General features: G+C 47.7%; 9 protein-coding genes across 9 annotated transcripts; 7 read left to right on the top strand and 2 right to left on the bottom strand.

The window, feature by feature from the left end:
* Positions 1 to 287: 287 nt before the first annotated feature.
* On the top strand, positions 288 to 3,908 carry N7455_006809 (MutS family protein MSH5; the record flags this gene model as incomplete). The annotated part of the gene is made up of 16 exons (XM_040953665.2): positions 288 to 648; positions 705 to 797; positions 868 to 1,640; positions 1,719 to 1,796; positions 1,846 to 1,905; positions 1,952 to 2,306; positions 2,369 to 2,465; positions 2,516 to 2,605; positions 2,654 to 2,822; positions 2,872 to 2,906; positions 2,955 to 3,036; positions 3,092 to 3,203; positions 3,255 to 3,456; positions 3,520 to 3,558; positions 3,622 to 3,760; positions 3,819 to 3,908. The coding sequence occupies 16 exons, from the start codon at positions 288 to 290 to the stop codon at positions 3,906 to 3,908; spliced, it is 2,775 nt and encodes a 924-aa protein (XP_040815845.2).
* A 427-nt stretch (positions 3,909 to 4,335) lies between these two features.
* N7455_006808 (something about silencing 10 family protein) lies at positions 4,336 to 6,263 on the bottom strand (the record flags this gene model as incomplete). Its single annotated transcript, XM_040953560.2, has 2 exons — positions 4,336 to 6,023; positions 6,083 to 6,263. 2 exons carry the CDS (start codon positions 6,261 to 6,263, stop codon positions 4,336 to 4,338), a joined length of 1,869 nt encoding a protein of 622 aa, XP_040815925.2.
* Positions 6,264 to 6,500: 237 nt separating this feature from the next.
* Positions 6,501 to 7,983, top strand: ksrA (3-dehydrosphinganine reductase). The gene is made up of 3 exons (XM_040953521.2): positions 6,501 to 6,733; positions 6,786 to 6,917; positions 6,970 to 7,983. Exons 1-3 carry the CDS (start codon positions 6,548 to 6,550, stop codon positions 7,801 to 7,803), a joined length of 1,152 nt encoding a protein of 383 aa, XP_040816021.2. The 5' UTR covers positions 6,501 to 6,547; the 3' UTR covers positions 7,804 to 7,983.
* Positions 7,984 to 8,349: 366 nt separating this feature from the next.
* Positions 8,350 to 9,420, top strand: N7455_006806 (sterol desaturase family protein; the record flags this gene model as incomplete). The annotated part of the gene is made up of 2 exons (XM_040953504.2): positions 8,350 to 8,829; positions 8,920 to 9,420. The coding sequence occupies 2 exons, from the start codon at positions 8,350 to 8,352 to the stop codon at positions 9,418 to 9,420; spliced, it is 981 nt and encodes a 326-aa protein (XP_040815921.1).
* A 995-nt stretch (positions 9,421 to 10,415) lies between these two features.
* Positions 10,416 to 11,394, bottom strand: N7455_006805 (60S ribosomal protein eL6; the record flags this gene model as incomplete). The annotated part of the gene is made up of 3 exons (XM_040953713.1): positions 10,416 to 10,568; positions 10,639 to 10,974; positions 11,290 to 11,394. 3 exons carry the CDS (start codon positions 11,392 to 11,394, stop codon positions 10,416 to 10,418), a joined length of 594 nt encoding a protein of 197 aa, XP_040816051.1.
* Positions 11,395 to 11,806: 412 nt separating this feature from the next.
* N7455_006804 (uncharacterized protein) lies at positions 11,807 to 13,129 on the top strand (the record flags this gene model as incomplete). The annotated part of the gene is made up of 3 exons (XM_040953630.2): positions 11,807 to 11,857; positions 11,967 to 12,520; positions 12,583 to 13,129. The coding sequence occupies 3 exons, from the start codon at positions 11,807 to 11,809 to the stop codon at positions 13,127 to 13,129; spliced, it is 1,152 nt and encodes a 383-aa protein (XP_040815910.1).
* A 557-nt stretch (positions 13,130 to 13,686) lies between these two features.
* Positions 13,687 to 20,187, top strand: cch1 (calcium channel protein CCH1; the record flags this gene model as incomplete). The annotated part of the gene is made up of 3 exons (XM_040953472.2): positions 13,687 to 15,279; positions 15,335 to 18,359; positions 18,416 to 20,187. 3 exons carry the CDS (start codon positions 13,687 to 13,689, stop codon positions 20,185 to 20,187), a joined length of 6,390 nt encoding a protein of 2,129 aa, XP_040815847.2.
* Positions 20,188 to 21,046: 859 nt separating this feature from the next.
* N7455_006802 (uncharacterized protein) lies at positions 21,047 to 21,580 on the top strand (the record flags this gene model as incomplete). The annotated part of the gene is made up of 1 exon (XM_040953716.2): positions 21,047 to 21,580. One exon carries the CDS (start codon positions 21,047 to 21,049, stop codon positions 21,578 to 21,580), a length of 534 nt encoding a protein of 177 aa, XP_040815911.2.
* A 792-nt stretch (positions 21,581 to 22,372) lies between these two features.
* N7455_006801 (uncharacterized protein) lies at positions 22,373 to 22,585 on the top strand (the record flags this gene model as incomplete). Its single annotated transcript, XM_065605430.1, has 1 exon — positions 22,373 to 22,585. The coding sequence occupies one exon, from the start codon at positions 22,373 to 22,375 to the stop codon at positions 22,583 to 22,585; it is 213 nt and encodes a 70-aa protein (XP_065461284.1).
* Between the last annotated feature and the right edge of the window lie 2,550 nt (positions 22,586 to 25,135).

Genomic DNA, 25,135 nt, shown 5'->3' with positions numbered 1-25,135 from the left:
CGATGTTTTTGTATCACTTTTTGGGGGAATTTTTCGATTGTATGTCGAATCTCCTCTTTACATATCATGACTGTATGACTTTGTATACTAGTCCACTCACTACTCGTACAATAATCTATTTCTAATCATATTGATCATATTGCTTGTTTTATGTAGGCTCGAGGGGCGACCCGTGGACAGGTGACTAGGCCGACTTCCCATCAATAGAAACCCACCCTTTCATTCTCCTCATCATTTCCTTTTCCCATCGCATCTCTAGAGACCCCAATTCCATTGGCCTCGGCAAGATGTCTTCATTAAAAAGAAAGAGAACACCAGCTTCCCGCCCTCCAATCACACCTCGTACCTCTGGGCGACGACTGGGCCACATGGCGCTATCAAGTCAAGCCCTCAGCATTTCAAGTGGCCCCCCTCAAACTCCTATTATTTCATCAGCAACTCAATTGCGCACTCCGTTTCCTACAGATACTAGGATCGAAACAGATCGTTCGGTGAGGGCTACTGATGATGACTTCGATGACCATGTCATTGCTGCCATCGACATGAAGGACCATGGAACTGTGGGGTGCTCATACTACTCAGCCGAAGAAGAAAAGATGTATCTGCTTGGAGACAGTCGCTCAGGGGATATGGAGACAATCGACGCTCGTGGGCTTCTTACTTGTTTATGCCTAGACTTGAGGTGCTAATCGGGCCATATGTAGTGCTTCTCCAAATCAAGCCTACAGTGGTTTTGACACCTCCTCGTGTCGATCTTAGTTCGCAAAATCAAGATCAAAACCTTGCACAAGAAGATGGTACATTTGCCTTCCCTTGGAACTCTTTGACCCTTTCCAGTGCAAGCAAATGCTGATAATTTCTGTCCAGTTTCTTCTACTTACCTTCCTTACCAGATAGACATCCGTCCAACGCCGGAGTTCAGTTACTCCAATGCAGAAAACAAACTCCTGGCTTTAGAAATTTCATCTATGCACGAACAGCGCATCCGGTTTTTCGTGCCTCAAAATGGCCTTGCGGGACCGGAAGAAGTGGACCCAGAAGAGATGGGATTCACACTCCAAGAAGGAAGACTGTTGCACATCTCAAGCTCCGTCGACATGGAGAACCCCGTGACTATTGGCTGCGCAGGAGCCATACTCACCTACCTGCAGCGACGAAGAGCCGCGGCGCCTAGCCCCCTTGAAGAAGGAAATGAGTATCGGATTCGAGCACTGCAGATGTTCAATCTACAGGATACGATGTGGATCAACAGCAACACTTTCACCTCTCTCCAGATTATCCAGTCGGAGTCACACCCGAATATGTTTAACCAGGGCCCAGGGAAAAAGTCGGCTCCAGGCAAAGAGGGTCTTTCGGTCTATGGGCTCTTCCAGCACTTTGCATACACCCCTCAGGGCAGAGCAAGACTCAAGCAAACATTTTTCCGTCCAAGCGTGGATCTAGCTGCGATTCGTGAACGGCATGATTTTATAGGAGTCTTCTCCCGCCCTGACAATCTTGCTGCATTGGAGAAGATGACCAAAGCATTGAAACACATTAAAAACCTCAGACCTGTCATGATCAATCTTCGCAAGGGAATTAGTACTGGAAGTGCTAAAGTTACTGGGTTCAAAACTACGGTTTGGGCTAGCCTTCTTGCTGTATGTTTAATTTGCTATCATCCGTCTATTCCAGGGTGATAATTCTTGCATTGCGATACTAATGGGGTGACTGGCCAGTTTGCGTTCTACTCTATCGACATCAATGATGCACTGCGGGAGGTCTTAGGCGCGCATAGCCTGACTCTCCGAAGCAAGGTCAATCCCTAATAGGTATCTCACTTCTTTGTGTACTGACAACTTGCAGGCTCTCAAAGTCTTTGAAGCAGCACAGCTGTACCGAGTTGGTCGTATGGTTCAAGAAATTGTAAGGCCCTATTTAATAGGAATTAACAACGCATCTAACTTTATAGGTCGATATTGATAACTCCGAAGAGCAAGGAAGAACGGTGGTTAAGCAAGGAATCGACAGAGATCTTGATAGAATCAAAGACAGATACGATGGTCTCAACAGCCTTCTCAAGCACGTTGCGCTCGACATTGCCGCAACAATCCCGGCGACTCTCGATGTCGACGTTAATGTTATTTACTTCCCTCAGCTTGGGTTCAATATTGCCCTTCCACTCAATGATCATGGTGCCGCGGTCTATACTGGCTCCGATGACGAGTGGGAATTGATGTTCATCACAGAGAACCGGGCGTATTTCAAAGACTTCCGCATGAGAGAGATGGATGAAAAGTTGGGGGATATATATGGTATTATCTGTGGTAAGCCTGTTGAATTAATGGGAATCCATGAAGGTGGAGCACTAAAAAGTGCACCCTAATAGAGAAAGAAATCGAGATTGTGTACGACTTAGCGCAGAGGGTTCTTCGATACGAGAATGTGCTCGTCGATGCGTCTGATATTTGTGGAGATATTGATAGGTTGGTTCTTGTGGGACATGTTGCGAGATCCACTGATACAAATTCCACAGTCTTCTTGCTCTCACGCAGGCAGCCAGCTTTTATAAGCTGACCAGACCACGAATGGTTCAACAAAATGTGATCAGAATCAAGGGTGGCCGGTAAGACCTCGCCAACAATCATCCCTCGACATCCCTGACAAATGGCAGGCATATTCTTCAAGAATTGACTGTTTCATCCTATGTGCCAAATGACACATTTATCTTGGGTGGAAATGAGTCTGGGACCAATGATGCTGCTTCATCCATATATTCTAATCCCAGCATGCTGCTCTTAACTGGACCGAACTACTCCGGGAAAAGTGTTTATATCAAGCAGGTAAGCTGTATTTTGTCTTTGTGAGACTCAGTTTCTGACTTGAAATCAGGTGGCTCTGATTGTCTATCTAGCACAGATTGGGAGGTATGTCTCTTTCCATTAAGATGGTCATACAAATGCTAATAGCCACAGCTTTGTTCCTGCTGACAGCGTGGAATTGGGAGTCACAGATAAGATCTTGACCAAAATCAATACTCAAGAGAGTGTCTCCAAGGTATCTCGAGCTCTCTGTATAAAGCCTCGGACTTGGTAGGCTCACATGTCTTTAGGTCCAAAGCACATTCATGAACGATTTGCAGCAAATCTCTCTCTGTCTGAAACAAGTCACACATCGAAGCTTGGTCATCATCGATGAGTTTGGGAAGGGAACCAACGAAAGCGGTTTGTCATGTCTAGATATCGCTCTTGATGCAGGCTAATTAGCGCATTCAGATGGCATCGGACTTGCCTGTGGCATACTCGATTATCTGCTGTGCCTCGAGAGCCCCGCTAAAGTCATTGCAGCAACTCATTTTCATGAGATTTTCGAGAACAACTTCCTCGCTTTGCGCCCTCGACTCCAGCTTGGCCACATGGAAGTCCAGGTCTCCGAAGAAACCCAGGAAGTCGAGGACCAGATCACGTATCTTTATAAGTATGTGCAGGAGTACTGGCTCCTGGGTGAATGGTATATGAGGGATGCTTACAGTTCGAACAGCTTTCGTCCGGGGCGAAGTAACAAGAGCTTTGGTACCATGTACGTCCTGGTTCTATTATACCCGCATCACACTTATTCAAAATCGATTGACCTGCCGTATAGTTGTGCGGCAATCAACGGTATCGACCCAGCTATTGTATCTCGCGCAAACGAGATTGCGTCTCTTTCGGCGCGAGGAGAGAACATTGTCGCGGCCTGTGCAGTTTTATCCTCGGAGGAGATGCAAGTCTTAGAAGAAGCGGTATGAGTTCTTCTTTTTCTAAAAAGAAAACGACTTAGACTAACAGCGTTATTACAAGAACTCTTTAGCGAGAGGTTTTCTAGAGGTTGATTTCTCACAGGGTGGCTCAGACCATGTCAAGGCAGTCTTCGAAGCTTTGTTCAAGTGAAAGGATTTATTATTATGGCACCAAGTGCATGGAGGTCAATGATCCATGGATATCCAAAATCGTCTTACGAAGTGCAACATACATTTACGCCCTATGTCATCATCAATTGGCCGAACCCGCGGTGTTGATCCATTCCATTAGGAGAATGAAGCATTTTTTTATATGGATGTCCACGGGTGATCATCGTATCTAGATCGGGGACAACAATCTAAGTAGGGATCATAATAGCTAGAATCCCTAGTGCATCAAGCGCATCATATACCTACTAGGAGAAGATGGATTGAGATGAATAAAACGGTTTTTGAAACTTCGGGTAAACCAAAAGATGAAATCGGGGTTATATACACATCGAATGCCTGAAACTGCCCGCAGTGAACGCCATGAAAACATACACACAAGACCGTGAAGTTTATGATCAAGCACACATTCACAGTTTAACACTCTTGACCAGGTTCTTTTTGATACCCGTAAGCTCACCACCGTATCCACCACGGCCCTCGCCGCCCTTGTACAGCTGCTTAGTACTGCCAAGCTTCTTCTTCTTCTCCTCGTACTTCTTTCTCTTCTTGACACGCGGGTTACGCGAGTCCTTGCTGCGTTTCGCGTGCAAACCCTTATTCTTCTGGATCTGGTACGTGATAGCACGTTTGCCATCCGGACCAATCTCCTCTTGCTCATAGACCTTTCCACCAAGGCGCTCAGCCTCAGCGTGGGCATCTGCACGAGCCTGCTTGTCATCCTTGCGCTTCTTGGAGCGGGATGCCACCATGTCGTAGTATTCGTCGTCATCCTCCTTGGCACCCTCACCGCGGCGGAGCTCCTTGGCGACGCGACGATCCTCGTCGTCACTATCACCGCCCAGCTGCTGGTCGGGGTTGAGTTCTTTGCGGCCACGCTTCTCGGCTTCCACGTTGAGACGGGCTTGACGGTCACGGAGACGTTCGCGGTATGGGAGATCGGCGTCTCCGCCGGCATCTCGGCCTGCTGCATTGCGCTTGTTGGCCTTCTGGGCCAGTTGCGAGGTGTAGAAACGGAGCGAGCGCTTCTGCTTGGCCTTCTCCTCTGCCTCGTGGGCTGTGAGGGCATCCTCGTCACCGAAGTCAGAGTCATCATCCTTGAGAGGTGCCTTGACCTTTTGTGTCTTGCGTTTCCGTGAAGGCTCGGTGGCCAGGTTCTCGAGATCGGCGAGGCCGGCCTCTGTTTGGCGGAGACGCTCGGCGCGGAGAGCTTCGGCTTCCGCCTGTGCTATCTCGGCCTTGCTGAGCTTCTTCTGTTTAGGCTTCTTGGTCTCTTGGGTCTTTGGTGCCTTGGTTGTCTCGGTCTTAGTCTCCTTAATAGGCTCCTCAACGGGCTCCTCAAGTTCCTCGAGATCCTTGACGGTGTTCCACAGCTTCCGGAATTTGACAAGCGATCCCATGACAGGGTGTTGTCGGAGTTCGGCGGGGGTCATCGGAACGTGTTCGCTAGTTGCATCGGGAGATGGGGAGGAGAGGAGCATGAAGTACATGCTGATCGTGCCAAGGTATGCAGATAGCGCACGGAATTTCACCACGGGCACTGGAGATGGCTGTGGCTCTTCTGAGTCGTCGTCTGTTGAGGAAGCCTTCGAGGCTGCTTGTTGAAGATCCTTGAAGGAGTTTTGAAGATCCACAAAGTCCTTCGCCAGGGGTTCAAACTCGGGGTATCTCGACTTCAAAATCTTCAGCTTCTCATCGGTATCCATATCCTCGGTGATCTCCAATTGCGGAAGCACTTCAGTCACCACGCCAGCATCCGCGCCGTCCTCTGCATCCTTGCCAGATTCCACCCATTCAGACTCGTCAAACCCGAAATCGGCCTCATTCATAGCCTGCAACTGCTTCAGTTGTAGTCGCTTGGCCTCCTGCTCTTCCTCCAATGCATCGACCTCGGTCTCGATCTGATCTGCGTTGTAAAGATCCTTCTTTGATGAGCCCCAGGCAGCAATGCCTTCATCTTCTTCCTCGGATTCGGCGCCACCCTTTGGCTGGCCCATATCATCATATTCGTCTTCTTCTTCTGAGTCTTCTAGGTCGTCATCCTCGTCTGCGGATTCATAGCCAAGGATTTCTTCGTCGGAGGGTTGGATCAATTCCTCTGCGGCGATCAGTAAGACACCGTTTGCAGCAGGTTGAATCATCATTAGAGCCACATACCTTCCTCGGCAACTCTCCGCCGTCTCTTTGCCTCTGGGCCTTCCTCAAGTAGAATCTGATCACGGCCGGTCTGGAAGTCATCTTCCGAGTCTTCGAATCGCTCTTCGATGTCGAACTTAGAGGGCTCAGGGGCTGTTTTCGGTTGCGCCGGGCGACCGGCTTTTCTCTTTTTGCTGCCCATTTTTGCGTGTAGAAATCAAACGACAGTGAACCAATTCAGTCGGTCCGATAAACTGTGATAAAATTATTTTTTGGTTTCTCACCGCCTTGGTTGCGCTAGCCTCAAGTGGGGGCTGTTGCTCTGTTTGCACTTGTGGTAATCCAAATACTGGTAATATTACGAAAACACACCTTGAAAGGTCCAAACCAGAACAATCTTGGGTATTTCTGTGTCGCTGGTTTACTACCCCGTGTGTGCCTTCCATTTCGAGGACAATCAACAGACGCAGCTGCCATTCATTCACGATGGATCCTCGCGAGTTAATTGCTCGTTTCAATCTGCCTCAACTTCTCTCCTCATTGCAGTCCTCCTATAATAATACATCAACCCCGATATTGGGCGCTTCCGCACTCCTTTGCACTATTATTCTTTACACTATTGCTAAGATGTTTGGTTTCGGGTCCCAAAACGAGTTCAATGTCGAGGGGCAGGTATGTACAAGACTACGTGACTAATCTGGTACGCGCTGACTGGATCTTACAGACTGTGGTGATTACCGGTGGCTCCGATGGCATGGGCAAAGCTGTCGCACTCGAGCTATCCGCGAAAGGCGCAAATGTGGTCGTGGTTGCGCGCACTGTCTCCAAGCTGGTGGCTGCGGTCGATGAGATGAAGGTCGGACATCCCTCCATAATCAATTGATTAATATCGCTCACCTATCATACAGGCCAAGGCAGCCAATATCTTTAAGCAGAAGTTCCATTATATCAGCGCCGATCTCACCGATCCCGTCGAGTGCGAAAGAGTCATCGCAGAAGTCACAACGTGGAATTCTGGAGCTGCTCCCGATGTTGTTTGGTGCTGTGCGGGCTTCTCTCGCCCAGGATACTTCGTTGATGTGCCCATCGAAGGTCACCGGCAGCAAATGGACACAATCTATTGGACTGCGGCCAACACAGCTCATGCCACCCTGCGCAACTGGCTGAACCCCGTTGCTCCGAGTGGACAGATGAAAACACCCCGGAGACATCTCATCTTCACCTGCTCTACCCTTGCATTCGTTCCCATCGCTGGCTATTCGCCGTACTCGCCTGCCAAGGCCGCCATTCGTTCTCTATCTGATACTCTGAGCCAGGAAATCGAAATGTACAACGGAGCCTATACCCAACGGCACCGCAGTGATGCCCCGGCTGCGGATGTCAAGATCCACACCGTTTTCCCCATGGGCATCCTCTCGCCCGGCTTTGACAACGAGCAAAAGACCAAGCCTGAATTGACCAAAAAACTCGAAGAAGCCGACAAGCCCCAGACGCCATCGGAGGTCGCCAAAATTTCTATCCATGCCCTAGAGCGTGGGGAGTACCTGATCACTACCAATTTTGTTGGTTCCATTATGAAAGGAACGGCTCTTGGACCCAGCCCGAAAAATAGCATTGTCGGTGACACTATGCTCAGCTGGCTCAGCAACCTGGTATTCCTCCAGGTCATTCCAGACCTTCGCAGCAAGACGTTCGCTTGGGGAAAGCAGAATGGGCTTCCGGGCAGTACTCCGGCTTCGTAACGATCGGGCGTATTCTTATTTTCTTCACATGCTCTGTCGACTGCTTCATGTATGACGATACCCTGAGCGCTGTCTGTACGGCGGCGCCTCCTTCAGCTGTCCCCCCCAACATCTAAACATTATTCAATTCCTTTTGGACTCTGTTGCACATTATTATTGTACAGTAAAAATAAAAATATGGCATGTCTATGTTCGTATTTTTAGCACTGTCTTAATGAAAGGCCAAAAGCACAATGTGGAGGATGACGTATGACGTAGATAACCAAGCTTATCGTTTATCCTGCCACCCCATTTTCGACCAAATTTCTTTGTTCCCAATTGCTCTGCCCAGTTTGGATTTTCAAAGATTCTTTGTCTCAAATATGAATGGCAACTGATCACTGGTTACTATTTTCGGCACAAAGAGGAATTGCTGGAAAAACAGAAACAAAACCCTCGCTCCCCCGCCGAAAGACTCGACGATAGCGATAGCACAAGCTACAACCAAATTCATTCTCGAGTCTTTCAACACCATTCACAGCAATCGCCGTTCAAACTAGTGTCAAGATGGATGCCCTATTCTCGATACCGATAATGTCTGTCTTCCTCATTCCAGTCCTGTCATCCTACAGCACCAGCCTGAACCTCCTCTTCTTCTACATGACTTGGTCAACGCTGGTACTGTCGCATTCCCGACTCCGCGTGGAAATGTTCGGAACGGTTGCCGTGCGCGTAATATTCTACGCACTACCGTCCATTCTCTTCTTCCTCTTCGACATCCTGACCCCATCGGCCGCGGTTCTCATCAAGGCGCATGGCGCGACGGGCTTGCCGGGTGGGAGGAGGCGACGAAAGATCCATGCGAAGGAACTCAAGATTGCCGGTTGGGGGCTGTTCAATTTATTCTTGGGTATCGCTGTGCAGGGCGTACTTGAGACGGTACTTGTCCAGACGCTCGGCAAGCGCAGTGCGCTCAAGGTATCGCTGAAGCTCCCCATGCCATTTGAGATATGTAGAGATTTGAGTTTGGCGATGTTGGGACGAGAAGTAAGTTCATTAGAATTTCCCGACTACATTGCTGTGATGCACTTTCTTTGATGGTCCAATTTGCTAAAATTCTGGTTTTCCTTTTACTAGCTCCTTTCATATTTCCTTCACCGCTACGCTCTGCACTCCAGACTATCTCCTACACTTGCCAGATGGCACCAGACTTGGTATCATTCGTTGTCTGCTCCATTCCCATTGACCGCGCATTACGACCACCCGGTCCCCTACCTGATTACCAAGTTCATCCCAACCTATGTGCCGGCCATTATCTTCCGCTTCCATATGCTTACGTATATTTTGTATCTACTGTTTATCTCTGTTGAGGAAACCTTCGCATACTCTGGATATACTGTCATGCCGACAACCTTATTCTTGGGTGGGATGGCCCGTCGCACAGATATGCATTTGTTGATGGGCGGAAGTGGAAATTATGGCCCCTGGGGTGTTGTGGATTGGATTCTTGGCACTGCTGTTGGAGAACCGCAAAGCGACGATGAGACGAGTGATGAGGCGGATGAGCGGGATGTGCGGAGAGCATATGAGGCTGCGAAGCGAAAGGCTGTTGGGTCTGGAAAATCAAAGCGACGATGAGACGACCATTGACGAGTATATGATGGATTATTGGGATAGCAGCTATGTAGATTTTGTCTTTGTTTTGTTGTTATTATTTGGAGTGTGAGTTGGGATTGTTCAAAATATATCATCCAAATCTACAATATATATCCGAGAAAGGTTGGATTTTTTGAGCTTTATAGTATTTGCGAAATGTTAGCATTATTGATGTGAACAATATTTTGATATGGCCTAATTATTGAATACTAATCTCAGTGTTATGCAATTAGTAGTCAAGATGGTATACATGGCTGGTACAAACTTAGCCCTAATAATGACTGGCGGAGTGGTGGCACTAGACTCACCAACGGGATACTAAAAAAGCTTAGTAACTTGTCACACAACCTTCTATGCCACAGGAATACAACCGAGCAGCCATTGTACTTGTCCATTGACCATCGTGTCAAGACCCAATTTGTTTTATACTTGATAGTCCACGCCTAGATCTTCAGATCTTACACTTTTAGTTCCACACAATGCGGATATCCACTTAAAGACAAGGCCCAGCAACCTTATATTTTAGTGTCTTACAACAGATTACATGACCATATCGTATAGATGAATCGAAGGAATTGCCCAATTTTGGATTGCCGCCTGAACCTTGAAATGGGAGTAGGTCATACTGAACATAAAAAGAGAATCCAGCCCGCCTGCTGGAACGAGGTGATTTTTAATCTTTTTTTTTGCTTGAAGTCTTTCTTCATAACGCAGCTTCATGCAAAATCAGCCACGCGCAAAGGGAACGGGTTTCTTGAAACATGAAACATGAGAACGACATCCGGATGTCCGAATTAACCGCAAGTCATAAGAAAAGTGAAAAACGTGTTTTGACGGATCCCGTAGGAATTACATGACATGGTTCATGAAACCGGCCCCCCGAAAGTCGCGAAAGGATGCCGATCTGCAATCGAGCCGCCCCTCGTTGGAAAAATGGTCCTCCCCAACTATCTACCGAACCCGCGGCTACCACACATTTACCACTTCATCTCGTGGGGCTTGTCGCCGTTGCGGAGGCTGAAGGTGGTAGCGAGGTAGCTGCCGAGGAAATCCTCCTTCTTGATGGAGGCAAGGATAGCCTGGTCGATAGCCTTCTGGTCGCTGGCGCGAGCGCTGGCAACAACCTTCTTCTGTAAAGACAAAAAAGTAATTAGTATTTTGACCACTGCAAATATGTGATATCCTAGATAAGATGCGTACCTCGGCCTTCTCGCCCTGCTTGAAGAAAGCCTCCTCGGTCTTCTGCTCAGCCTTCTTGTCCTTGGTGAAGTATCCGGGAGCGGAGATCTTCTCAACAGCCTTGGCGTCAACACCGGCGATGTCGACACGCTTGGAGGTGGCGATAACGTAGCGGGAGTTCACGCGACGGAGAGGGACACCGTTGATCTTGAAAGGACCGGTGACAAGGAGGACACCCTGGTCGAGGGACTTGAGGAGGATGACACGCTTGCCACGGAAACGGCCAGCGAGGAGGATCAGGATGGTGCCGGGAACGAGGGTCTCGCGGACCTTGGCGGGACGCAGGGTCTTGCGAACCTGTAAACACGCAAGGTAGTTAGTCTCTGATGTCACACAAATCCCAGCGATTCCCGATGAATCCGCAAGTATCTCCATCGCCATGGCTGCATCTTCCCCAGATGATAATGCGATTCGCACAAGATCACAAGATTTGATGAACTTTTTTCATGTGTCGTCGATTGACACCGGTGTCTGGCTGGATGTCGCCCCGTAATTCACTAAGGCTCTTCCGCAGAATACCGGTGCTATCGTCGCAATCATCGGGGGCAGATGTGTGCCGGTCGTATGTCCTCCTCTTTTTTGTGGCGTCCCATTTTCATAGGGTGTACTGACTTTCTTGGGCTGCGACTGATCGTCCACGGGGTACCACTTCTGGGCCTTGTCGGCGGGCACGACCCTCTGGCTCTTCCCGAACTGCTTCGTCTGGCCGTCCGACATGATGGCTGCTGGCGAAGGATGAATGGTTGTCGGGGTGGTTGTTGGAGATTTGGGTGAGGACTTGGACTGGCTAAGCGGAGTCGGCTCCAGTGCGGGAATTCGTCGAGGGTTGTGTGTACGAAGCCCTATCACGTGTTTAACCGACAGCCCTAGCCAATTTTGGAAAGCGGTAACTTATCACATTGATGCCATATCCGTAAGGCCACTTTGTACGGGTGACCATAAGACCACTGACGCAGAAGCACTGCTCAACACAAACAACTGACGTATACCGCTCGCAGCCTCTCTCTCTTTCTGTATACTCTATCTCTTACATTCTCCACAACTCTTTTTTTATCTACCTGGAGGGTGCCAATTCTGTCAATACAGTTTAATCTATTATTGGATATCTGTTCAGAATCAAATTCCCAACATGTCGATAGCTCCGATCATCACCTTCAAAGCAGGTATCTGCGACCTGGATGTACGTGAGCTTAGCTTTCCGGACCCCGACTGGGATAGCTCGATGATCAACTCCATCATCCGGATGTACTCCCATCTCCATTGCAACTTTACTGACAGTTTTAATCCAGCTCTCTAGCACCGCCGTAAAGCCGAAGCCTACCCCCGGCTATGTCTATCTTTACTCCGAAGATGATCTTATCCACTTCTGCTGGCGCTCGCGTAGCGCCTCACTAGACGAGCCCGAGCTTGACCTGGTGATGATTCCTTCAGATGGCAGCTTTACTCCCTACAAGCCATCCGGTAGGGACGCTACGAATGGCCGGATCTTCGTCCTGAAGTTCTCCTCTAGCTCTCAGCGATACCTGTTCTGGATGCAGTCCCAGTCCCAGCACGAGGACGGTGACCCAAGCTGGTTCAGCCCTCGTGACTTAAAGCTTGGGGAAATTGTCGATGTTCTGCTGCAGGGTGAGGATGTTGATGTAGAGCACGAGCTCGCCAATCTTCCCCGTCGGCCCTCCGGCGGTGATGACGATGAGACCATGGAAGATGTGGAAGGCACCGACCATGATCGCAGTCAACACCACAGCACAGGCAGCGGTGGTGCTGGCCCCGATGCGACCGGCGGCGACGTGCGTGAGGAGGGACAAGAGTCGCGAGAGGGTGGTGCCGATGGTGGACGAGCGTAGGTACATATCTCTGACAGCCTTGATCTAGGACATCCAAGCTAATTTGCCGTTCTTACAGAGCAACTACCGAGGAAGATCCAGCGTCAGTTGTCCAGGACTTTTTGAAGTCCCTGGGCGGCCGTCAGAGCCAGAGCCAATCCCAAGATCCCGAACGACCATCTACGACACTCCAAGACCTCCTTCCACCCTCGACCACGCTGCAATTTATCGATTCTGCTGATACCACTACTGCCGATCATCTTCTGAGCTTCTTGCCACCCGCACTACTTTTGCTGGCCCAGGGCAATGCTGAGGCTTCGGAAGCCGACACAGACCCGGAACTTGCCCAGGCTGCTCTCCTGTCCCTCGACCTCCCCCAGAAAAAAGATATTCTCCGAAAAGTGCTTCGTTCTCCCCAATTCATGCAAAGCTTGGCCAGTCTTACTGTAGCCCTCCGTGATGGTGGGCTTCCGAGTATCAGTGAGGCCTTGCAGATCCCCGTGGCTAATGGAGGATTTATGCGGAGAGGTGGAGTACCCCTTGGTGGTGGCGATGCGGTAGATGCGTTCCTGGATGGCGTTCGGCAACACGTTCAAGAAAAGGATTCTCAGATGGATACTGATTGAATAATAATCAATACATTATTTCGAGATTGTGAGAGTTCAATGTTTCAAGACATTCCAAGACAGTTGAAAGTTGTAGAACTATTTTTGGACAGCAACCCCACTAGGCAACACAGTTTATAAGGCTGCGTCAGCATCTGGTTAAACCTGGAAACCCGTTGTAATTTTCAATCCAGGAGCTGAAATAGTAATGTAAGCAAGGTATATAGTACGGAGTATGGAGTATATAGAAAGCAATTAAAAATACACCATGTACGATGTATGTATAGCCCTACCGAGGTATGTCAGCCAAAAACAACGTTCTAACGTTGAATATGTATCCATAGGTGCATGCCGGGACTTGTCCACTTTAGCGCAATTGCGATCCGGACGCTCTTAGCCTATTTTCAGCTTAGGAGGCTTGTCCCTTTTCTTAATTCGTGTCTTATATTCACACTCTTTTCTATTCCTGTATTATACATCCTTTCTCCCGTCAAACACACGTGTCACCACCGTGTCCGAGAACCCCCCCGTTCGGCCTGCGATGTCTGCGATTCGATAATTTCTGATCCTGCCCGACGATGGCGCCAGATAGCCAGAACCTTGATAATGACGAAAACGCTCCGCCGAACCAGATCCCTCTCCAAGATCTCTCGAAACCGGGAGAAGTCCCTAACGAGCGCGGGAGAAGCCGCGCGGGGACCGGTCTCTTCTCACGACAATCGTTGATCGGGAGGGGGTCGCGCAGTAATTATGAGAGTGTTGCGGAAGAGTCTCCGATCGACTCGGCTGCACCGAGCAGGAATCCATTCCAACCATCACAAACGCGCTATACAGAGATTGCTTCCCCACTTGATGACCTGGGTGGTTTCGCGCAAGCGATATCATCGGTTGGCCTCAGTTTCAATGGGCCACAATCACGGGAATCGCCCCCAGGACCATCAGCAAGCCGTGGTTTTGACGACTCTGCTTCCGACCTCGACGTCGTACCTCTAGACACTTATGATTCCCACGACCCCCACGGCTACAACCCCCCAGCAGACGAAGATGATACGGTACGGTTGACCGATCCTCGATATTTGCAACCAATGAGCGGTGCTGCTAGTGCAGAAGGGCGACATAGCACGGACACTGGTCACTCTGTGAATTTTGGTGGTTCAAGACTGGGCGATGATCTCCCTCACCTGGAGGATGGGATGGGAAGCCGTCGTGGTAGCAGTGTCCGGGATCGATCGCGTTCTTTGTCCCCATCGTCGTCCAGCGGGGCTCTGCAGCGCGCGAGCTCAATGGTCAAATCCATGTCACAGCGAGTGGTCAATCTGAGTAACGAACCGGAAGTTGTACAACAAACGATTGAGAGGGAGGAGCTTGATAAGAATGCACGAATGGATGGACCCCCGGTCTTGCCCGCGATGGTAGATTATGCAGATGTCTCCAACCAACAGGCTCAAGCAGCTCGACAGAAACGTTCCTCCAGCAGATTATGGAGGGATCGGAACAATCCATTTAAAGGCAGGTCACTTGGGATCTTGGGACCGAATCACCCTCTCCGACTCTGGCTATGTGATATCCTGGTGAATCCGTTCATGGAGCCTTTCATTTTGATTGTTATTGTCATCCAGACTATCTTGTTGACCGTCCAAGATGCGCTCCCTAGTGACCCGGACTCAGTGAGATTCGGAAGCAGCAAGTTTGATTGGGTTTTCTTAGCCATTTTCATCATTTACACGCTTGAGATAGGCTCTAAGATTTTGGTGTCCGGACTTATTCTCAACCCTGTCGAGTACAGTACACTTAATCGCAACCTCGGAATCAGGAAAGCAATCGCAGAGAAGGGCAGGAACCTGATCACACCGCATCGGCAGGGGACAGTCAAGAAAGCATCAATGCTTCCGGCTGAGCCCCAAGCTTCAATCTTGCGAACATTTACAGGGATGAACGGATTGGACCCCCAAGTCTATGATGATCCTCTACAGAAACGTCGCGTTAGGCTTGCCCATCGCGCGTTCCTTCGACACTCTTTTAACCGGCTTGATTTTGTAGCCGTGGTCGCCTTTTGGGTATCCTTTCTCCTTTCAGTTTCAGGAGTTGAGAAAACACACCAACTGTACATCTTTCGCATGCTAAGCTGTCTCCGAATTTTACGTCTCCTTGCCATGACCAACGGCACTTCGGTAAGTCTTTTGTTACGAGGATGTGACTTTCGAGATACTGACCAATTAATTCTAGGTAATTCTTCGAAGTCTTAAGCGAGCAGCTCCTCTGCTTGTCCATGTCGCATTTCTCATCGGTTTCTTCTGGCTTCTTTTCGCTATCATTGGCATCCAGAGTTTCAAGTCCAGTTTGAAGAGAACATGTGTTTGGATTGACCCTGCAGGCCAGAGCAACTACACATTGAATGATCCATGGGACACATTGCAATTTTGCGGCGGGTATCTCAACGAGACGGGAGGAAAAATGCCATGGCTTGATCCCGATGGTCTCGACTCAGGTTTCAGCCCCAAAGGATATCTTTGCCCTCAAGGTTCTGTATGCATGGAAGGTGTCAATCCTTACAATGGAACCATGAGCTTTGACAACATCCTGCACTCCCTGGAGTTGGTATTTGTGATCATGAGCTCTAATACATTCACCGATCTGCTCTACTATACCACTGACACTGACTATCTCGCTGCGGCTCTTTTCTTTGCCTGTGGGTTTGTCATTTTGAGCTTGTGGTTGGTGAACTTGCTGGTCGCGGTTATCACACACTCATTCCAAGTGATTCGAGAAGAGAGCAAGCGCAGCGCTTTTGCTGTCCATAAGCTCGATGCTGTCGATGAGGATGACACAGTGACTCGCAAAGTCAGTCGTCTCAAGCGTATATATGATCAAACTGAGTGGATTTGGGTCTGCCTCATCATCTTTGACCTTATCGTGCAAGCCCTCAGAAGCTCGTCTATGTCTGCCCAACGCACTCAGTTCATCGATACTACTGAGACTGTTGTCACTCTCATTTTCTTGGTCGAGATTATTTTGCGATTCGCCTCAGATTGGCGCATGTTTTATCGAAGGCGTCGTAACTTGACAGACCTTTTGCTTGTAATCGTTACCTGCGTCATCCAGCTACCGCCTATCAGGAACTCAGGTCGTGCATACACAGTTCTCACCTTGTTCCAGATCCTTCGGGTCTACCGAGTGGTATTGGCTTTCTCTGTGACCAGAAAGCTGATCGTGATTGTATTCCGCAATACTGTCGGTCTGCTCAACCTGATATTTTTCCTTTTCTTGATGACCTTCTTATCTGCCATTTTCGCAACACAACTTTTTCGAAGCCAGATCCCAGATAAAGATCCAAGTGGCACGACGATCATGATCACATTTTCGAACATCTACAACTCATTCCTGGGAATGTACCAAATTCTGTCGAGTGAGAATTGGACCACGATTCTTTACAATGCAAGCGCATATACGACCGGATTCAACACAGCCTGGATCTCTGCCGCATTCATTACTCTTTGGTTCATTGTGTCCAACTTCATCATCCTAAACATGTTCATTGCTGTCATTCAGGAAAGCTTTGATGTTTCAGAAGATGAAAAACGAATGCACCAGGTCAAGGCGTTTTTGGAACAGAAGCAAGTCCATGGGGCACCCCAAGGAAACCTAGCGCTCTCCAAAATCCTTCGTATGGGTCGCGATTCAGCCCGGTACAAAGATCCACTCGACCATGGTCCTGCAGCGTTGGAAATGTTGCTGAAAGATGCCGTGGTACAGGAGTTCCTTGATGAAGAAGAAACAAGGCAACAACAACGGGAAAGACCAAAGGATACACGCAGGGTGAGCGCAATGCTAGATGGCGCGACTCAAGAGACCATTCAACCAGGGTGGATCTCCCTTCTATGGACGAAAGCCACCACGCTTGTTATGCGGAGGGAACCAAATCCTTTCTACTCGAAACTGAAGTTTTCGCGTGCTTATGAGGAGCTGGATCCGAGAACCATGGCAAGAGAAGTTGTTACTGCGGCAGAGCAGAGAAAACGGGACCAGCGAGAATACCTCGTGAAACACCCTAACTATAACAAATCACTGTTTCTTTTCCCGCCGCATAGTTTCGTTCGGAAAATTTGTCAGCGAATTGTCGGCCCAGGACGTGGCCACCAACGAGTTGAGGGTGTGGATCCATACAAGCCAGTGTGGTATGCATTCTCTGCTTTCATTTATGCAGCCATTGTCGCCATGGTGCTTCTCGCCTGCATCACAACACCCTTGTATCAGCGGCAGTATTTCCGTACTGACCGCAACTGGTTCGTCTATACTGACTTGAGCTTTGCCGTTGTGTTTACTATTGAAGCGACCATCAAAGTCATCGCCGATGGCTTCTTCTGGACGCCGAACGCATTTTTCCGCAGTTCCTGGGGATTCATTGACGGAATCGTCTTGATCACGCTGTGGGTCAGTGTCGGCGGCTCGCTCAGACAGGACTGGAGTGTTTCCAGAGCCATTGGCGCTTTCAAAGCGCTGAGGGCGTTGCGTCTTTTGAACGTCAGTGACAGCGCCAAGGACACTTTCCACTCTGTCATCATTGTCGGGGGATGGAAGGTCATTGCTGCCGCTGCAGTTTCTATGAGTTTCCTCGTACCATTCGCCATCTATGGAGTCAATCTGTTCAACGGGCAGATGGCCAGTTGCAATGACGGCGATTTTTCCGGGAACTTGACCAATTGCGTCAATGAATATTCCAGCTCGCCATACAATTGGGAGGTGCTTGCTCCACGAGTGGCTGGGAACTCTTACTATGACTTCGATAATTTTGGTGACTCCCTCTTCATTCTGTTCCAAATTGTCTCCCAAGAAGGTTGGGTCGACGTACAAGAAGCTGCAATGAGTATCACTGGAAAGATGATCCAACCGGAAGATCAAAATGCGCCAGAGAACGGGTTATTCTTCGTGGTTTTCAACTTACTTGGAGCCGTGTTTGTTCTGACTCTGTTTGTGTCTGTGTTCATGCGCAATTACACAGAACAAACTGGTGTTGCCTTCCTGACTGCTGAGCAACGTTCCTGGTTGGAATTGCGGAAACTTCTCCGACAGGTATCGCCCTCGAAACGATCGTTTGAGGACCAGAGCAAGAAGTTTCGACTGTGGTGTTATCGAATTTCAGTTAAGAAGCATGGCCGGTGGGCGTGGTTCGTGACTTGCGTCCTTGTAGTTCATTTGCTATTACTTGTGCTGGAATATTATCCCGAACCCGACTGGTGGGAGCTGCTTCGAGGTAGGTTTTCTTTTGCCTTGGTTTGAATGTTGCGTGTTACTGATCGATCAACATAGCTATTATATTCTTGGCATTCATGCTTGTCTACCTTGCGAATGTCTTCATCCGACTGATTGGTCTTGGGTGGCATCGATTTAGCCGAAGTTCATGGGATCTATACTCTCTCATCGCTGTCCCCGGCGCTTTCATCACCTCCGTCCTTGACATCTCATACCGTGAAAAAAGCCATGCCGTGGTAGAGCTCAACAAGCTTTTCCTCGTGTCTGTTGCTCTGCTGCTTATCCCAAGGAACAACCAGCTTGATCAGCTCTTCAAGACAGCAGCAGCTAGTCTGTCTGTGATTGGAAATCTTCTAGCTACCTGGTTCGTGCTGTTCTTGGTGTTTGGCATTGCGATGAACCAGGCGTTCGGCCTTACCAAGTTCGGCGAAAATGAGGATCACAACCAGAACTTCCGCGATGTACCCAAATCACTGATCCTGCTGTTCCGAGCAAGTTGCGGAGAAGGATGGAATGAATTCATGGAGGACTTCGCTACCATGACCCCGCCCTTGTGCACGCAGAACGCCAACTTCCTTGACGACGACTGTGGAAGCGCGCCGTGGGCCCGAACTCTCTTCATTGCATGGAACCTGATCAGCATGTACATCTTCGTCTCGCTGTTTGTTTCATTGATTTTCGAAAGTTTCTCTTATGTCTACCAGCGGAGCAGCGGGCTGTACGCGATCAGCCGCGAAGAGATCCGCCGGTTCAAGCAGGCGTGGGCCACATATGATCCGGACGGGACGGGCTTTATATCCACGGAGAAGTTCCCTCGACTCCTCGGGGAGCTCTCTGGTGTCTTTGCAATGCGAATCTACGAGGGGGAGTTCACTGTTGGAAGTATCCTAGAAAAATGCCGGATCGACCCTCAGAGGAACTCGATGAGCTCTTACGCAAGAAATTCCATGATCTCGCTGGTTGAGCCACGACACTCAATGCGGCCAAACTCTCGTGTGTCGTCTGGCGTGGATATCGAGGAGCTCTCTCGGATCATATCGCAGATTCCAGTCCAAAGCATCCGAGAGCGGCGCAAACGATTGAATGCCTTCTACGAAGAAATCCTCGTGTCAGCAGACCCCGATCGCGGTATCTCCTTCCACCAGTGCTTGATGATCCTCGCACATTACAATGTGATTAGCGATAGCAAGAGTCTGCGCCTTGAAGAATTCCTCCGTCGCCGAGCACGGCTGCAGCGGGTCGAAGAGGCTGTCCGTCGAAACACCGTCGTCGGTTTCTTTGATACCCTATACTGGTCACGCCAATTCCGCCGCCAGGTTGACCGCAAGAAGAGCGGCCGGATGAGCGTGGTCCCGACGTTCACTGTGCCGGAGATCTTTGTGGACGATCCAGGCGACGACCACGAGGAGCACGACCAACCAGGTTCCGGCGCGATCACGCCCCAGACACAACCCGATTTGGACGGAAACTTCCCCCCTATGCTCTCCCCGGTCTCGCACCATAGACGAGCCGAGTCCAGCCCAACTGCCAACCGCAATGCTCTGCCCCGCATCAATACCAATCTGAGCGGGTCGGTATCTGGCTCCAACACGCCTACGAGGGAGTGGTCGAGTATCAGTCCCTCCATCACACCGCGTCAAATGTATGGGGAGCGCACTTCGTTCGACACTAATGAAACACAAGAGGCGCCTCCGGTTGCCGACACTTCGCGTCACAACAGTGGTATGAATGTACAAGACGTCATGCATTCGCTAGACAACTCCGCCTGGGGTGAGAGTATCCGACGAAGCTTCACGCAGCGACGATCGGGTGATCACAGTTCTGAATAAGAATGCTGTGTGTATATTGATCTATATGAATTTTGGATGTTATCACGAAGTGGATGGTGTGGATAGTAGCGTGGTTTGGTTTTTTACTCCCTCCTTTTTTTCTTTCTTTATTTTCTTCTTTCCTTCTTTAGCATTCTCCTCAAATCGATTGGGGGTTTTGGTTTTTTTTTTTTTTGGTTTCGTGAGCCTATTTGGTTCTTTTGGTTTTTCTGGCTTTGTGCTGTATATTACTCTCCTTGAGCATTTTGCATAGCAGCGGCGTGGGATTCCATTTCAATCCTATATTTTTTCATCCCCATAGAATTGGATACACGATTGACTATTGACTATCGGACATTAAAAAAAAAGATGATCGTTTAAACTATCGGAGACTGCATGAATCAAGTGGGTCGAACTAGTTAGTATTGGAGCCGAAAGAGGAAATAGGAGAAAACGAGAATGAGACCTATGTGATCCCCAAGAGTCCGGAGTACATGAGTACATGAACTTTAGATAACTAATTACATATGTAGTTAGTTAGTTATACATACATGTAGATAATACAAAACCAGTCAAGAAAAGAAGAAACATGTGCCCAAAGACATTGTGTTATCCGTTTTCAGGGAACAATCACATTCATCCGCATGCGTTCAATCCGTGTCTTAACTATCCCTGCAGCACAATCCTTGCAGTCAAATAGAAATTAATAAACCCAACTGAATCCCTAAAAATTTCAGTCAATCCTACAAATAACCAATTCAATCCTATCTCAAATCCTCTACTATGATATAGTCATCTCCAAAGCCTCACATTCCACAAACCGAACAACAAAACACACCAAACCAACACCGCAACACCGCAACACCACAACACAGCAATAATGAAGCACATCACTTCACCATTTCTCTCCTTGAGCACATCCATCCGCTCCAGAAGCCCCAAATCAACCAGCGACACCTCAAGCCCAAGCTCAACAACAACCTCACCACCCTCCTCTCCAACATCCACCCATTCACCTCAAAGCTCCCCACACCACCTCTTCAACCTATCCTTCCACCCCTCCAAACTCCACACCCACACATTCCGAAGACAACCCGACAGTGTCAAGCACACCGATAATCCTCAAAATCAACCATCCCGCCCACACCCAGTCTCCGATACCCCCCACAATGCCAGTGCCAGCAGCGTGCTCCCCTGCGCTGTCCTACGCGGCCGCTCAGCGATGGTTATCCGCCGACGACCGTCTAAAATCGATATGGCGCTGAGCGAAGAGCGGGCGCGATGTGATGGGGATTCGATTGAGAGACAGGGGTTGGGGTTGATGGAGCCGAGGCCTGTGGATTTGGGGATTGGGGAGGTGAAGCCTAATTTTGTGATGGGTGGTATCTTTGAGGTTATGGAGGGGAGGGCTTAGGCTTGACTCTTTCCTTTTTTTTTTTCTTTACGCTATTGTTTTTCTTGTTCGTTTTGTGATACTCTATTTGTTTTAATTGCTTCTGTGTATTTCTCTGAAATTGGGATTTTCTGCTTTCGGAAAGGAATGTGGGATAGGGAATATTGTATAGTGTGGCTGGATATTGGAAATATGTTGGTTTGTACTTCTGGGGGGTTACATTTGAGTCCTTGCTGTTATAGCTGCCTGACTGAATATTTATATTTATATTTAATGTTCTATTGGTTTCTGTTTATACTTGCGTATCTCAAAAGAGGGTTTAGACTTCGGGTAAGCCCGGACCCTACCGCTGGTTATATAGGGGGTTATTTAGAGGAAGCTATCCCCATTATTATATGCTATAACTATTAGGGAGAGTGTACTAATAACCCGGGGTTACGCATACTGCAATTGGCTAACCCTAACCCAAGAGGTTTCAGAAAAGCGGACAATTCGGAAGTTACATCAGAGGACTCCGAGATCGAAAAGCGACATCAACCTTCGCCAAAGCTCGGAGAAGCGAAGCATCAAACCCCATGCTTGATCCTAATCTCCGGCTCAAACATAGCCATACACAGACTTCATAAGAAGATCGAGTTGGGGGCCATTTTGCTTGGGGTGGATACAACTAAACAAAGCACAAATCACAACCGATGACTCGGATCGAAACTACCAGGATTGTACAATTAGATACAATCCGAAATCTCGCGATATTTATCTTGCTTAATTTCTAATATTCTCCCTTACTAGCACTCCATACCCTGTCAAGCCACAATGACAGCTCTCCAGCAATCCATCCTCAGCTTGGGCGTTATCGCTCTAACCACATTACTCTTGCAAGCCATATGTCTTTCATCATCTCCTAACGATCACTATCATAACCCCGAACAACTCACCATAATCCTCGACCGCATCTACAAACTGTCTAGTGCTGTGGAAGAAATATACGAGACGAGCTACCAGAAACCCCTGGCCCTGAATAATTAGAGCTACCGCGGGACTCTCGGTCCGATCTAGAAAAAATATTCAGGATTATCATCACATATCTGCTTGTCGTGGCATTGGCGTGTGGTCTATATCTCTTTGGTAGTGGCGTTGATTCAATCCGCTCGCGTGTGCTTAAAGTACAACTTTTGGGCTATGCCTTCTTCACGGCCAATCTGGGGCTGGTTGTCATGTTGTTGTTTCTTCCAGAGAGGGCGTGGTACCAGTACCTTTCTGGGGTTATTGTTTCCGGAAGCCTAGGGTTTTTGTATGCCGCTTTGACCTATGCGAAGGATGACCTATTATCTCGACTTTGAGTGCTTTATATTCCAATCCCACGCAGGAAATATATGCGAGGATATTTTGAAGGAATGCCATATGTCATTGAGAGACAGAGGCCCCCCCTCCTCCCCGGAACATAGGGAGGCCGAAAAGCCGTCTATTATATAATCATCTATGGATTTTAATATTTCGCGTTTTTATTTACCCTATAGTAGGGATATCACATACACTGCCTATACACTAGTGACTATCCTAACCTTGGAAAATTCGAGTATAAGTTATATAAGCTTATAGAAATTGAAGCAGGTTTTCAAAAGAAGGGTACGGATTCGATTTCATTTTCTATACCGTGGAAAGTGTAGTAGATCCGCTAAGAGAAAATATATATATTTTGTACTGCCTTCGCAATACTCAGTGTGGACTGTCTTTTCGGCATGGATCAGCCACATTTACAGTGAATTGATATAAGTGAAGGATGAATATAGAGAACGACTAGATCAATACCAATGGAAATAGTTTGTAGCCTATGATTATTGTTAACAACGCATTTTATAGGTAAGAATTGTAATTACGTTGCACGGACTATACCTATTAAAGTACCGATTCATAAATTTATATCTAAATCCTAAAGTAGGTGAGAGATTATATTCTATTTATAGAATAATATTAATAATATTATTAGTATTAATAGTATTATCTGTAAATAGTTTTTTATATATTATATTTTAATTTAATTAATTGTTTAAGCTTCATCTCCCTATTTTTGTTTTATTGTGATAACTATAGGTAGCCTATATAAAACCTTATTTTAGAAACGTGTTTACATGCCAACTAGACGACCATATGTATAGGTATCACTAGCTAGAATTAAAACATTATATAGTTCAGATAATAGGCAGGGTCCAGGCAATATCCGTCATAGACTTCGGCAGAACCCATTTTGGGTCGGAGTCTCCGACCCAAAACCCAATGGGTTAAACCCAATAACCCAATAATAACCCATTTGAACCCATTTTTGCATAAAATATAGGTCTTGGCGTTCATAACGATGCTAAGTCATTCAAATAAATGACTGTTTTTTACAACTGTTCTGGTTTGTTTATCGAATATTGCTACATTATCACAATATTGAGTTGGAAAATTTATGTAATTGCTCTGAATTTGAAGCTAATAGGCTTTATATTATATTGATTACCGATAAAAATTGATATTAATCATGGTATAGTGGTGTTCTATTAAGTTAAGTATTTATTGACTGTGGACTGTTGAAAATATATATTTGTGGTAGAGGTGAGTATGTATATATTATAGGATAACTATAAATGTAAATAGAAATATCTTATTATTATTTTATTTTATATATAATTGATATTATATTAAAGCTATATTTCTCTTTTCTTATATTTAACTTCTTATACGTGCTCTAAATTATATTTTCTGACCGCGGTCGGAAAATCACTTCTGGGAGGGTAGGTGTATATGTTATTATTTCTGACCGCGGTTAGAAAAGCTCTTCTTGGGGGGGTTGTATTTACTATAACTTATGACCGTGGTCAGAAAAGCTCTTCTGGGAGGGTAAATGAAACATTTTTAAGGAATCTTCTAGGGAGTGGGTTATGAATGGGTCCTCTTGGGTTTCAATGGGTTATGAATGGGTTCTCTTAGGTTTCGATGGGTTATGAATGGGTTCTTATGGGTTTCGATGGGTTATGAATGGGTTCTCTCGGGTTTCGATGGGTCCCGTTGGGTCCTGTTGGGTTCTCTTGGGTTAGACCTATTTAAATAGAGCTTATATAGCTAATTATATAATATTATAGCTTCTACCTTTTGATCTATCTACTTTACTATAGGACTAAGGTGTTTACTAGACTGCGACATCGCCCGTCCATGGGCACTAGGAAGTGTCCACGGCCCGTGGGCCTTTTGGAATTTAACGCCCATCGCCCACCCTTATGCAAAAATAATGCAAAAATTACCCTATTAGGCTATTTTATGTGTATAATTAGTTCTTGGCAGTACCCACCTTGCCAAGAGTGCCCGCATATGTCTTGGCGACGCTAAAAGTGTCTCCACTTTCATGGGCGTTGTCGCAGTCTAGGTAAGGGGGAGAGACAGAGAGAGTATATACTTACAAGAGAAGGGTATATAAACAGTAAACACTAGACTGCGACAACGCCCATGAAAGTGGAGACACTTTTAGCGTCGCCAAGACATATGCGGGCACTCTTGGCAAGGTGGGTACTGCCAAGAACTAATTATACACATAAAATA

Source organism: Penicillium solitum (genome assembly GCF_028829755.1).
Source record: "Penicillium solitum strain IBT 25940 chromosome Unknown utg000004l_segment0_segment0, whole genome shotgun sequence".
NCBI lineage: Eukaryota > Fungi > Ascomycota > Eurotiomycetes > Eurotiales > Aspergillaceae > Penicillium > Penicillium solitum.
The sequence above is the reverse complement of the archived record's forward strand: the minus strand, read 5'-3'. Positions and strand labels throughout refer to the sequence as shown.

Coding starts and splice junctions, on each gene's coding strand:
- ksrA (XM_040953521.2), top strand. CDS start 6,548: ATGGATCCTCGCGAGTTAATTGCTCGTTTCAATCTGCCTCAACTTCTC. Junction 6,734..6,785: donor AGTTCAATGTCGAGGGGCAG/GTATGTACAAGA, acceptor TGGATCTTACAG/ACTGTGGTGATTACCGGTGG. Junction 6,918..6,969: donor CTGCGGTCGATGAGATGAAG/GTCGGACATCCC, acceptor CCTATCATACAG/GCCAAGGCAGCCAATATCTT.